Source organism: Poecile atricapillus, chromosome 3, assembly GCF_030490865.1.
Source record: "Poecile atricapillus isolate bPoeAtr1 chromosome 3, bPoeAtr1.hap1, whole genome shotgun sequence".
Classification (NCBI taxonomy): domain Eukaryota; kingdom Metazoa; phylum Chordata; class Aves; order Passeriformes; family Paridae; genus Poecile; species Poecile atricapillus.
The window spans coordinates 104,427,182-104,439,839 of NC_081251.1; the positions used below are offsets into that span (position 1 = coordinate 104,427,182).

General features: G+C 45.0%; 1 protein-coding gene across 2 annotated transcripts; it reads left to right on the forward strand.

Annotated features, from left to right (window-relative positions):
• The first annotated feature begins 252 nt into the window (after positions 1-252).
• CST7 (cystatin F) lies at positions 253-8,379 on the forward strand. Of its 2 annotated transcripts, XM_058834523.1 has the most exons (4): positions 253-2,340; positions 6,650-6,822; positions 7,069-7,185; positions 7,632-8,379. In XM_058834523.1, the coding sequence occupies exons 1-4, from the start codon at positions 2,265-2,267 to the stop codon at positions 7,722-7,724; spliced, it is 459 nt and encodes a 152-aa protein (XP_058690506.1). In that variant the 5' UTR covers positions 253-2,264; the 3' UTR covers positions 7,725-8,379. The 2 variants fall into 2 exon arrangements, with proteins under 2 accessions (XP_058690506.1, XP_058690507.1); XM_058834524.1 differs by having other exon boundaries at positions 2,177-2,340; positions 7,069-8,379.
• Positions 8,380-12,658: the final 4,279 nt, after the last annotated feature.

A 12,658-nucleotide genomic window follows, 5' to 3' on the forward strand; every position in this document is an offset into this window, starting at 1 on the left:
TAATGCTCATCAGTGAGCCCTCTATTACTTCCTAGGAGTAAAGAACTAGAGAAACTTCCTCAACAAAATCATAAAAGGGGCACTGGAAAAAGGAAAATTTGATATGGGAGAGCTATAAAGAATCAATTTTTATGGAAAGGAAGGGCAAGGGAAGAAGACAGGAAAAAATGTGTCACCTAAAAACACATGCTGTTTTTTTGAAATTGCCATCTGGCTTTATTATAGAATCATACAATGGTTTGGAATGAAAGGGACTTCAAAGGTCACCCAGTTCTGACCCCCCTGCCATGGCCAAGGACACATTCTACCAGGACAGGTTGCTCAAAGCCCCATCCGACCTGGCCCTGAACACTTCCAGGAGTGAAGCATTCACAGTGTATCTGGTCAACCTGTACCAATGCCTCACCACCCTCACAGTAAAGAATTTCTTCCCAATATCTAATATAAAACTGCCTTCTGTCAGTTTGAAGTCATTTCCTGTGGATCTGCCACTATATAAAAAATCCCTCTCCCAGTTCTCTTTTAGGCCCCCTTTAGGTACTTGAAGGCTGCTACAGGGTACTCTAAACATTTTGTCAAAGTTTGCTGGTTTTCTAAAGATGCCAGTAAAAGGGCATCTTTACTGTTTCAACCCCTTGAGAATATCCTTTAGTATTTCTCCCATGCCTCTATCTTGGAGTGGATGAAAACCCATAAGCCCTTTTAAGTGTCTCATCAAGCAAATTCTGGGGCCTTACAGGGTCCCAACCACCTCTTTCTTGCACGTTAGAGGACCTGAGTTGACCATAGGCTTAGAAAGATACTCTCCAGAACCTGTCAGTGAGGTAGCAAATGTAGAGAACAGCTCTTCAGGAGAAAGGGGGGAGCTGAAGACACCTGATGGAGTCCCTGCCTGTGTCACAGTCATGGGTCAGGCTACCATGTGAGCTCAAAAAAAAAAAAAAAAAAAAAAGGAGGGAGAGTAATTAAAATCCCCTCACAATAGTTCTTCTCATTTTGTGTCAATGTTTTCCATAGCCTTAGGAGTCTGATTCAGCAGCTTATGCAAGAGGGACTGATGACCACTGTGACACACCATGCTTGCCCCATTGTTTCTCTGTGGGACATTTCAAAAGAGGATTTATCTAATCCCTTCCTACAACAAAACACTAAGAATAGTTTCCTCCCGCCCCTTATACACCACCCACAGTGCCCTGCATTAGGACTTTATTTGAGGCCATAAGAGACCTCTGCTTGAAAAGAAGCATTGCTGGGGCAAGTGAAAGGCAGCCATCACCTTCCTGCTCACCTGAAACAAATGCACACACACACAGAGCAAGGTCCACCCCTCTCAGCCCTCCAGTGAGACAGCACTTCATCTCCCAGTCTCCTGAATCTGTCAGCTGGTTATTTCAGCTGCACCACAAAGTCTGGAAACGAAGCCCTTTCCCTGTTTTATCTTTCAAGCTTCTCAGTACGGGCCAGCACTGCCTAGAGAGGATCTTCTGGAAACCAAGGACTTACACTGGAGAATCCAATCACAGAGCTGAAAAGCTCTGCAAGCCACAGAGAGGTAAAATACCCCTCTCCCCCTGTTTATATTCGTTTTGGATATTGCCTAGAAAAAAACTCATCCTCACTAATGCAGGCCTTTCCTGCTATCATAACACCTTTTAAAATGTAGGGTGTGATGTTCTTCTCTACCACCAAATCCAAAATGTTTTCCCTACCGTTTTTGTTCCACACAGGCCCCTCAGGTAAGTACCCCTAAAACTTCCCCATCTCCCTCACCCAAACCCCACATCTCCACCTCAGGGGAAGCAAGACACTGGACCCATCATCTCTGTCAGGTGTCCACACCACATATGCAAGCCAAGAGCCACATCCCCAGGGCTCATTGCCAATTTGTTAGGTATGAATTTTCCCCATGATCCTTAAAGCACATGACTGTAATTCTCCTCACCCCCACACTCCTTTCCAGTGTTGTATCACATGTATCTGTCCAGGCTTCTGCCCAATACTTGAGGATCACAAAGCAAAAGTCCCTGCCTCATGCAAGACTGGTGCTACTATCACGAAGCCACAGCTTTGTGGCTGGGCTTCAAGGTATGTGGTCATCAGCAGGAGACAAAGTCTGCATCAGAGCTGTGATGATTCAGGGGGTTTTAGGGTGGTTTTTTCTTCCCCACTAGCCAATAAGAGCATTCACAGAGGAACTTCTTCTCTGGCAGGAAGCAGGGCAGTTACTCTTCTGGCTGTCAGGCTCCTCTTCTGACGTGGTGGAGATGGCAGTGAACTTTGCCTGTGGCTTCACTGCACTTTGCTGTTTGGCACTCTGGAGCTTCACTGGGACTTTAGGTGGTAAGAATGGAAAATAATCTCTGTTTTCCTTGTGTTTTAGGTTCAGTGAGTGCTGCTACGTAATGCTCTGGTAAATAACAGCCTTTCCCTGACTGCTGCCCATGCTGGCTTAGCACTGCAGGGTTCAGGCTGCAGCTGAAAACTCAACTGCTCGAAAGACTTTCTCCTTGTGTAGTGATCCATGCTATCCAGGGATATCATTTAGGGGTTTTAAAGTCAATTTATGGTTTTAACTCATTTGTCAGTGTTTAAACTCTGCATGACCTTGATTATTAAATCTAAAGACTGTGGGTAACAATCTGACTGCTAAGTACAGATGGACACTTGAGTGCCGATTAGCTGACTTTTAATGAAGCATTAACCTGTTTCATTTCTTTCTTTGCTGAGCAAGGGAACTCTCTTGATTGCAGCTGGCCTTAAATCTTTAGAATGGGAGCTGCAGACATGAGTGTTTTTCTCTGAAGGTTTTGGTTCAGTATTACTGAATATATTTCAGTATTACTTTGGTTCTCATACACAGAAAGAACTCAGGGATGGTGTTTGGTTAGCCAGTAGCTTTTTGTTTCTGCTGTGGTTTCCTTTGGGGGCTGCAGAGGCATGCAGGAACTCTGCCATATCTTAAATGTAAAGATAAAGCTCTAGCTTTGTTAGAGGAAGGAAGTATTTAAAGGAGGAAGTAATGGGGAAGAGGTTTTCAAAGCATCTGGTGGAAAAAAAAAAAAAAATCAACCTGTTGTAATCTGCTTATTTGTTTCACTGCAGTCCAGGAGGGAGCATCCACAGGATTGTTCTCTCATACTGCAGGAACAAGGTCCCCAAAGCAATCCTCAAGGAGGAAAGCACAAGAGAGAGCCTCTTAATACAAGTTTCAACTCATATCTGCAAGAATAGCCCTTGTTTGCTTAATAACAGTTGGTTGCCTGTTAATTTTGAGCAAGAAAAAGGTCTAACCCTACTATTGCCCAGCAGAAGGAGCAGGAAAAGGGCTGGCTTTTCCATCTCTCTTCAGATTTCGAAATCCAGGAGCAAGGATGGGCTCTGAATATGAATGCTCTGGTCCTAAGCATCTCTCACTAGAGCAGCAAGAGTTGGCTGCTCAGATTATGAGATCACACATTTGTGGCCTCCGAGTATTGTAGGTGCCTGGCCAAGTTATGCTGTGCCTCTGCTTCTGTGCAGGCCTGGATGTTTCAGGAATGCTGGTATGCCTACAGCCCTGCACTGCTCTTTGACCCTCTGAGCCAAGTCTGCCTTGTGTCTAGAATGGGGCATCACCTTACACAAATTCAAATTTCTAGGTAATGGCACTCAAGCCAAATCAGGGATGAAACAGTCAAAGGCTGCAGAGAGAAAATCAGAATTACAGGTACCTCATATCAGAGAGTCTCTGGGGTTTGGAAATATAGTACTGCAAACTATTCCAAACAGTAAAAGTGATTTCAGACTAGTGTGGGTGCCATGCAGTGACCACCTTGAATGGGAATGAAAGTATACAAAGAAAACCAAATCCTAGGCTTAAGAAATCAGAGTTCCCCAGAGGAAAATGGTTGGATGAAGATCTCCCATAAGGGCTCAGTAGATTTTATACCCACTTTGCTCTGGTATGAGTAATTTTCAACACCAGGTTGCAACAGGTGAAAGAGGTAAAATGCCCAGTACCCCTTGGTGAAACCTGGGAAAAAAATATAACCTATAACCTATCCCCTGCTTACAACACATGGTGTATTGAGTCTACCTGTCTACAACACCTGTCCAGCCTGCTCACCTCTCCAGGTGATGCATTTCAGAGGCCTGGCCATGTGTGACACTGCTGGATCTCCCAGGCACCAGAGTTGGGACCAAGTGCTCTTGGACTCTGACTCTTGGTTTGAATAATACACAGAATAGTTTTCTTCCCATCTGCATAGTGTGATTTCAGCCAGTCTCATTCACCCCACGCCTATAAAAGATGTCACCATGACTCAAGAGGTGTTGAGGGTTCTCAAAAGGCACAAAAGGACATTGTGTTAAGATTGAAAGAGGCTGTGGTTATCACCCCCTTCTACAAAAAACAGTTTCTGATGTCAACACCCTCACCACTACCACGCCTGACTTTCCAAAAGGTGTGAGAGCAGATATTCAAGCAAGGTGCTGGGAAGCAGCAAGAGCCCAAGGCAGCAACCTCCTCTCAGCCTGGATGAGAGTCCGGAATGTCCAGTCCTGAATGTCCCAGCTGTGAGGTGAGCTCAGGAAAAAGCTGGTCCCTATAGCTGTTGGGTTGGTATTGACGGCACAGGATAAAGCATGGCATTTCTGAGGGAGAGGATAGCTGGCCTTGTGGGCAAACCAAGGCTCTGCTCTGCCTTGAGCTTCATTTCTGCCTGTAGACAGGTCCTGCATGGTCCTCCTGAATCACCTGTGGATGCCAGTGCCTCAAACCCCTGTGAAAAGTTTCACCCATGAGCTGAGCACTGGGTAAGATGTGCTTGCCTGAGAAATACCTTCGGTCCGAGGCTGAATGGTCACAAGCTTCTGTCACTCTTGAATCCCACCCTTGCTGCAGTGGGAAAACACCATCCCACAGAGAACAGTCTTGGAACCTACAAGCGGATTCTGGGCTATTGGGTGAAAAAACACCACAACATTTGCCCAGTGCTGGCTGCACACCCAGTGCCAACATAGATCAGAGGCATGTCACAGGAAAGCTCATCACCTCCACACCAGACACAAAGCCACCTGCAGAACATCTGCTTCTCTCCAACACATGGCCTGGGTCTCTCAGCTCCCCCTGCAAGAAAATATGGGGTCATTAAGGTCGTTGGGGTATCAGTCAGGAAGAGAGATGGATTTGTACATCCTTGGGTTGAGGAGGGATGTGGAATTGAGTCTCTCCACTGCAGTTCAAGGTGTAAATCCCTGAGCAATGCTACAAATGGGTGCAGCAATTAATACCTGTGAGAAGGATGTGACATGTGTTAAGTAGGATGTGCATAAGCAACATGTGAGATAAATTCTTGTCACCTTCCATGCTGATGATGGCATGTAATTCTGGTTTGGTTTCTTTTTTTTTTTTCTTTTAATAGACTCTGGATCATCAAGCTGTCTTCGGTTTCTCAGTGCAAACTGGCTTCAGTACACAGCCTATGCTCTGTGCAGCTGGCTGTGGGTGAGAGATCTATCTGTGAAAAAAGCTAGAGGTGATAAAAAGCTTGACTTTCACAGCAGATTTAGTACAACCCCTGGGTGTACATTTGTGTGCACAAGCACACACCGGCTCACTGCCTGCATGCACACAGGATCACCTGCACTGGCAGGCCTTGGCATTAGCAGTGGCTGGATGGCACCTTCTGCAGGACTGGAGATTTTTCCCTCTTCTTTGATTTCAGAAGTGGGAAAATGGAGAGGAAGGGAAATGCAAAAAGAGGTGAAATAATGACATCAGCTGTAAGCTTCAAGCTTCTTTTGAATGATTGAAAAATAAGCGGTGCATGGAGAAAGAGCTACCCAAGCAAGTAAAAACATACATTGAATGGTTCTGTGAAATGATCTAATGTGAAATGCCATGGGTTAACCACCCCCAATTCTGCAGTTTCCATTTCCTACACACCTTGCTTCTCCACTCCATGGCCTTGGTAATCATAGAATTCTTTGGGTTGGAAGGGGCCTTTAAGACCATCTACTTCCAATCCCCTTTCACAGACAGGGACATCTTGCACAGGAGCAGGTTGCTCAAAGCCCCATCTAGCCTGGACTTGAAAACTTACAGGGCTTAAACATGTACCAGTGTCTTATCACCCTTCCAGTGAAGAATTTCTTTCTAACATCTGAATCCTTCTAATATAAAAACCTCAAGATGCCATCAAAGGTTTAAGGGTGGGGTGTGGGGTAGAAACTTATGTCTGTAAGATAAGATATGCAAATTAAGAGCAGCAGGACTCTCAAGTCAGTGTTTGATATTTTATCAAAACTGTACTGTACTCTGAGCAACATGACCTATCTTTATAAGCAGATTAAAAGTTAGTCCTTCAATAAATGGGGAGTTATACCAGAGATATTTAAATAATATTTGTGATACTCTGGCTTCTTCTAAGTTGTTCTGAGCTCTGTTTTCACTTCTGGCAGCATCCCTTTATGTCACTTCATTTCCTAGCAGTGTTTCACCATTTCAAACATATAAACAAAAATTACTTTGCAACAGATGTGAGCAGAGGCCTTCTGAAGAACAAATGCATTGGGCAAGTAAAAGGGTTTAGAATTGGTTCAGAGGGCTGAAGGTCCCACCCTTTCATGTCCCTGATGTGTTTTACCCTGATATTTTGTGCTGTTTCAGTTACAAATGTACCATCACCCCACTCAACTGTAAGACCTGGCTCCCCTGTCCCAGTGAACACCAACAACCCTGGGGTCCGCAAGGCCGCTCGCTTTGGGGTCTACAGATACAACAACAGCTCCAATGACCTCTTTCTGTTTAAGGAATCACAGATAAATAAAGCCATGGTACAGGTAAGAGGAGCAGACACCTGATGATCCTCCAAACCATCTTCTAATTGACCCTCCTATGGCACATCCAAGACACAACACCCCTGATCTTCCTGAGGACTGCTAAAGCTGTCCCCTATAGCACTGCTGCACAGGAGGGCTCTGTGTAGGTGGACACACAGTTCTCAGGTGTAGCACCTGATTCCTAGCCAAAGTTTGGGCATCTCTTTCCCCTGCCCTCACTTTAAAGGAGGGAACTGTTTTCTCTAGATTGTCAGAGGGCTGAAGTACATGCTTCACGTGGAAATCAAACGCACCGTGTGTGAGAAGAGGGATCACTCCAGCCTGGACAGCTGTCACTTTCAGAGGGAAAAAAACTTGCAACGGGTATGTGTTCAATTCTCTTGGGGTTCCCAGAAACTGCAGAGAATTAGCTGTACAATCACTTTTAGACCAGCTCTGCCATGTGTTCATATGTGTACAAGCCTCTCCTCTGCAGAGCCAGCTGGGGTGAGGCCAGGTTATCACCTTTCATGCATCCAGGGCCAGCTCCTGTCTGCAAGGAGTTGAACCTGACACATCCACCTGGCCCGTATTCCTGGGTGACGGAGGAGAGTGTGCAGAAATAGAGTAGATGCTAAATAGATTTCCTGGGTGGGAGACACTTTACACAGGCTTTCCCACTAGACAGGATGACTTAGCAAACAGTATTTTTCCTAGGATAAACCAGGCAGACAAAAGGATGCTGTTTTCTCCTGCCTCATCATGGCTGCAGTGCTGAGATCAATCAGCAGACTCCAGAATTTTCTCACCTATTCCCCTTTTATTCACAGATGCTGAGATGCTATTTTGAGGTCTGGATAACACCTTGGACACACAAAGTACATATCCCTGTTGCCCACTGTCACCAAGACCTTAGAGCCTGACTTACACAGGATCTCCCACCATGAGTTTTTCCTTGCCTGGACTGCTGAGGTCAATACTGAAATGGGGAACAGCTGTGCAGAACTGCCAAAGAGCTTTTCTATCATAGCACATGGTTGTTTTTCCCTTGAGAAAGACACTCCAAAGACAAGGCCTGCCTTGACTGAATGTCTTGCTATCCAGTTGTGTATCTGTTTTTCCAAAACTAAACTGCACATGAACAAGTGTTGTCATTCTGTCGACATCCATCCTCTGGGTGAATTTCCAAGCACTCCCAGGAAGCTCTGTTACACTTGTTTTGTGATGAACCTTTACAAAGCCATGATGGAAACAAGTCTAAACCACAGCACATGTGAATACAACACCGAGGAAAGCTTTACAACAGTGGGATGGCTTGTCTGGGTATACACACACACACAAGCTTTAAGATTTTCTTGTGCCAGGGAAATGGTCAGACACATCTTTCAGGAAGGCAAGAGGGAGAGCTGTTCTTTTTTTTTAAGACAGAGCTGTGGATAAGGATGTCTTGAAACACAAACAGCCCAGAAATTACACAGTCCAACGAGTGCTTCCACTTTAATCAAAAGCTAAGCTACACTGTGAAAGAGCATCTCTGCAAATGCCAAGGCAAATAAATCTGATCATATTCCCAAAGAATAATTCTGAGGTTAAACAGCATAGTTCCATTCAGGTTAATATACAACATTTAATCTCTGGCAGACCACTGTTCACATTCAGGTTCAGTACAATGATGGTCTTCTCTAGGTGGGCATCTACCATTCCTTCAAGTCTTCACTCTTCATCCATGGGCTAGTTATTGCTTACAGTGGACTAAGGCTCCTATTAGTAAGAATTTGGATAGCTGCTCCCTTAAAGCAGCCATAAGGTCTGTGCCCATGATCAGTCATACACAGACCAGCACTTCTAAATGGGCAGGGCCCTGATCTAAGCCACAAGGAACACTTTTTTCCCACAAATACTCCTTTTTTTTCCGAGAGTTGTTGCCTTTCTGTAGCAATAGTGTAACTCCTATTAGTAATACCCCCACTTTTAGCCCTTGTAACAACCATTCTGTCAAGAAAGGCCAGTGAAAGGCTCTAAGCCAAGGTTTGGAGATCTTAAGACAGACAGTATTAATAGTACAGCTGAGTATCTGCTCCAAGTAATCCCAAAGCTGGGCAGGTTTCAAGTTCTCCTTCAAAAACACCACTTGTGATGAACAGGTGGCCCAGCAGCAGCTCAAATTCAGCATCCAGTGCTGGAGAGGGAGCTGTGCTGCATCTTATCTTTGGGAACAGCAGTGTTTTGTGTGGAAAAAAAACCCCTAAAACAGTGCTCAAAAGAAAGTTCCAGAAGGGCCACAAGCGGATGTAATGTGATGCTACATTCAACCATCACACAAAGCCACCACCACCAGCCTGGTGTCAAAGACAAGGAGAAAGAAAGTCAGCTATGGTGGCTTGGGCTGTCCACAAAGCAGGAAAGCCAAGCCACAGCTAAGTTTGTAGGAAAGCAACAAAAGCCAGGAAGAGCTGCTCCTGGCATTTCAGAGGGGTTAGGAATGGTCTCAATCCCTCTTCTCCTTCAGCTGCATACTTCACACAATGCCAAGGGCTTCCAACCAGGCTGTCAGCTCTAGGCAGTCTGGGCCAGAACAGGATGGGCAGATCCATGTTCCTTCCTTCAGCCAGCAGGACAGACTGGTGTTCAGGAACAGATGTCATTTGCCTCTCACATGCCACCATGGGGGTGAGCAGGAAGCACGCTGTCACTTCAGGTCTGTGCAGAGATGCATGCAGGCAGTGAGCTTGTCACACAACAGTGTCCCCTGTGCAACTCTCCAAGCCCCTGACACACAGCACTTCATCTCAGTCACCAAGCCAATTCTCCATTTGTCAGAGCAACAAAAGTTAAAGCCAGGTGAACTTGGCATCATGCAGGCTGACAAATCCAACAGGCCTTTGCTGTTCTCCCAAGGAAAATGCAGCACGACTGCTCAGACCTCTCTATCCAAACAGACAAGCACCTGCTGAGAAAGAGAGATCAGCCTTATGTTCAAAGCTGCATCCAAGTGTTCACTGTGACATATAATTCCAGTGTACTTTACAATAAGAAAAGCACACTGGAATTGTAGTATCCATCATCCCCTCAGCTATGGTAATAGAGCTTTCATCAGCACCAAAGAAAGGAGCAGAGCTAAACTGAGCTCTTTGTATCACGCCAGAGCACTTCACTCAGGAAGGATTTGGGTAATTAAAGAGGAGGACACTGCTAGCAGTGACCTAAAGAACTGCAGCTTAATACTACTTAATCACAATGACATGCAGCCATCAAAAAGCCAATGCCTCTGTCCTCTGCATCTTGGCTACAATTTACACCAAGGTTAACAGTTCACCAATTCACTCCAAGGAGTTCATACCCTTGCAGACCTTGCTGGGTCTCTAACATCTATTTCAGGTTATAATGGCAATTCAAAAATATTTTTAGTAAAGATTTAGGGCATGAAGTGAGAAGGAAAATTTGTTTCTACCAGCCCTGTATGTTGAAGAAAAAAGGAACAATCCCAGCAGTGACATTAAGAGCTTGTGGGACAACCACAACCTGAGTTTTACCAGAGCTTCAAAATGGCTGGTGATCCTCAAATGGAGATCTAAATTTGCTCAAAAGCTCTGCTCTGCAAATATTTTCTCTCATCCTCCCATTTTTTAAATTGCATAGGAAACAAACTGCCTGCCACCAAAATATGAAGCATTGCTGACTGACAGACTTCCCACTTTGCATTCTCTTGACAGCAGTAGCTCTATATGAAGGACCTGGAAGTTCTGCCTGTACCAGATGCACCCAGTTTCACAACCTGACTGACTTTCAGAGCCCACTGACAGCTGGGGGAGTCACAGCTACATGGAACCAACACAAGGTTTAGCTGGCAGCAGACAGATAAGGAGACATGACAGCTGCTGAGAGAAAAAAGCCTTGCACACATGCTACACCAACTTACTGCTAAATTCTTCAGTCCCTACCTCAAACAAATTAGCAAAAATCAGCTGCCCCCTGTGCTCATTCTTTTGCAGCACTGTTTTTAAGCAGGCTAGATGAGAAGGCCCAAGTGTCAGCATCATCAGATCCCTGTTGTGATCACTGAGCAGACAGACCCAGAAGCTTAAGAGGTCATTATCTCACCTGCAAAGTTTTTACTGGCACAAAGCAGACACAAATTTAAAGTAATCAGATTTATACCAAGGCTTTGCAATCACTTTAATCAGCTGTTCACACTGAGAAAACAACCTTTACATAAAAGTGTCAGGGGCACACAAGTTATGTTCCAGCAGCTCCAGTACAGAAGTTGCTCCAGACAAGAAACAAGGTAGTTAACTGCAGAGTAACATTTTAAATACTTTCAGCAAATTCTTCTTGATGCTTGTGCCCTGCAGAAACATTTATTCCACCAACAAGGCAAAAGAAAACACAATTTTTAAATGCACAGCTGTGGTGTACTCCAGCTCCATTCCTTTCCTTGGATAGTTTTACTGCAGAGCTTTACATAAAATAGAAAATTTCTCCAAGCCTTTCAGAAGACAGGGCAACATTGTCTCATATGCCATAGTCTGTCCCAAAAGAAACTTGGTAACACACAGGAAGCAGCCTCAGGCTTCTCTGGGAGTTATGTAGAGAGGACTTCCTCCCTTCTTAGGGAATGACAGCCCTTCTGCCACCAAAAGCCAAACATGCTCTGCTGACAAGACCTTTGGGTACCTCAGTAAATGCTCTTGCATCCAGTAAGACTTCTCACACTAGAGTAAAGCCAGTCTCAGAGCTGCAGAGGTGTCATATTCCTGCGCTCCTATCATCAAAAGAGAAGACTGGCTGGTTTTTTCCAAGCCTGACTTGTTCCAGGTTTCTCCTTGCTCAAGGCAGGTGTGTCACCATCCATCTGAAATCCACATAGCATTGACTCAGCCTCTGTGGAAGTGGAATGAGCCTGAAAAACCAGTCCTCACAGGAGCTTCAAGAGTACTTTATGCTAGTTTGTTTATTGCACAGGCATTTTAGTGCTGCTGCTTTACTCTTGCATTTGAGAGAAATTCAAAGATTAGAGTTTTTTGTTTTAGAAAAAAATAGTTTCTCGAAAAATACTGTTCTTAAGCACCCCTTATGGTGAATAATGAGACCTGTGTGTCAGTCAATCTGTTTCATCTGGGTTTTATTACAGATCCCCCCGCTTCTGCATACCATGGGTGGATTATCAGGTTCCAGCACAACGCTGGGAATGGGACCTGGCTAAAATGGAAGTGTTAAGGTTCTTATGAGAAATGGAACACCAGTGGCCTGGTTAAGCAGCCTGTCACCATGCAAGGTTTGTTGCTCAGCATTGTGCCATCCACCACAGTTGGGACTTCACAGACTTCAGAGATATTTAATCTCTCAGACTGAATAAAGCCTGTCTGTCCAGCCTGTACACATAGAGGGGGCTTACGGGGTACAAGTCCAGTCAGTCTGCAGTACCCTTAAAAAATAAAAATTAACTGAGAACATCACTCTGTCCAAAGGTTACTTGACGAAATACTTTGGCAAATAAATCGCTAGTGATAACTGTGTAGCAAGAGGCAAAGCTGTGCTTGCCCCAAGGGTGCGAAAGCATCAGCATAAAAGAATCACCACAGTAGATTTGCTTTTTCAACCCCAACTTGAGATCACATCAACTTTCATATCTCACCAGAAGAGGACAAATAGTTGCAAGGGCTGGCAGAGCAGTGTGAACCAGCTGGTGCTTAAGCAGCCTGCCCTGGACTGGGTTTTCCCCAAAAGAGCAGCCCCTGGCCTGTACAGGAACAAATAAACCTGATCCAGCAGCCATCAGCTATGCCACAGGACTGCTGCAGCCTGGCAATTACACAGAACAAGGTGACAGAAGCACTGACAGGGAAGAGTAATTTTC

What these genes read in the sequence shown, in the direction of transcription:
- CST7 (XM_058834524.1), top strand. Translation starts at nt 2,265, where the DNA reads ATGGCAGTGAACTTTGCCTGTGGCTTCACTGCACTTTGCTGTTTGGCA. An exon ending in CTTCACTGGGACTTTAGGTG is followed by an intron (nt 2,341 to 6,649) that starts GTAAGAATGGAA and finishes GTGCTGTTTCAG; the next exon opens with TTACAAATGTACCATCACCC. An exon ending in TAAATAAAGCCATGGTACAG is followed by an intron (nt 6,823 to 7,068) that starts GTAAGAGGAGCA and finishes TGTTTTCTCTAG; the next exon opens with ATTGTCAGAGGGCTGAAGTA.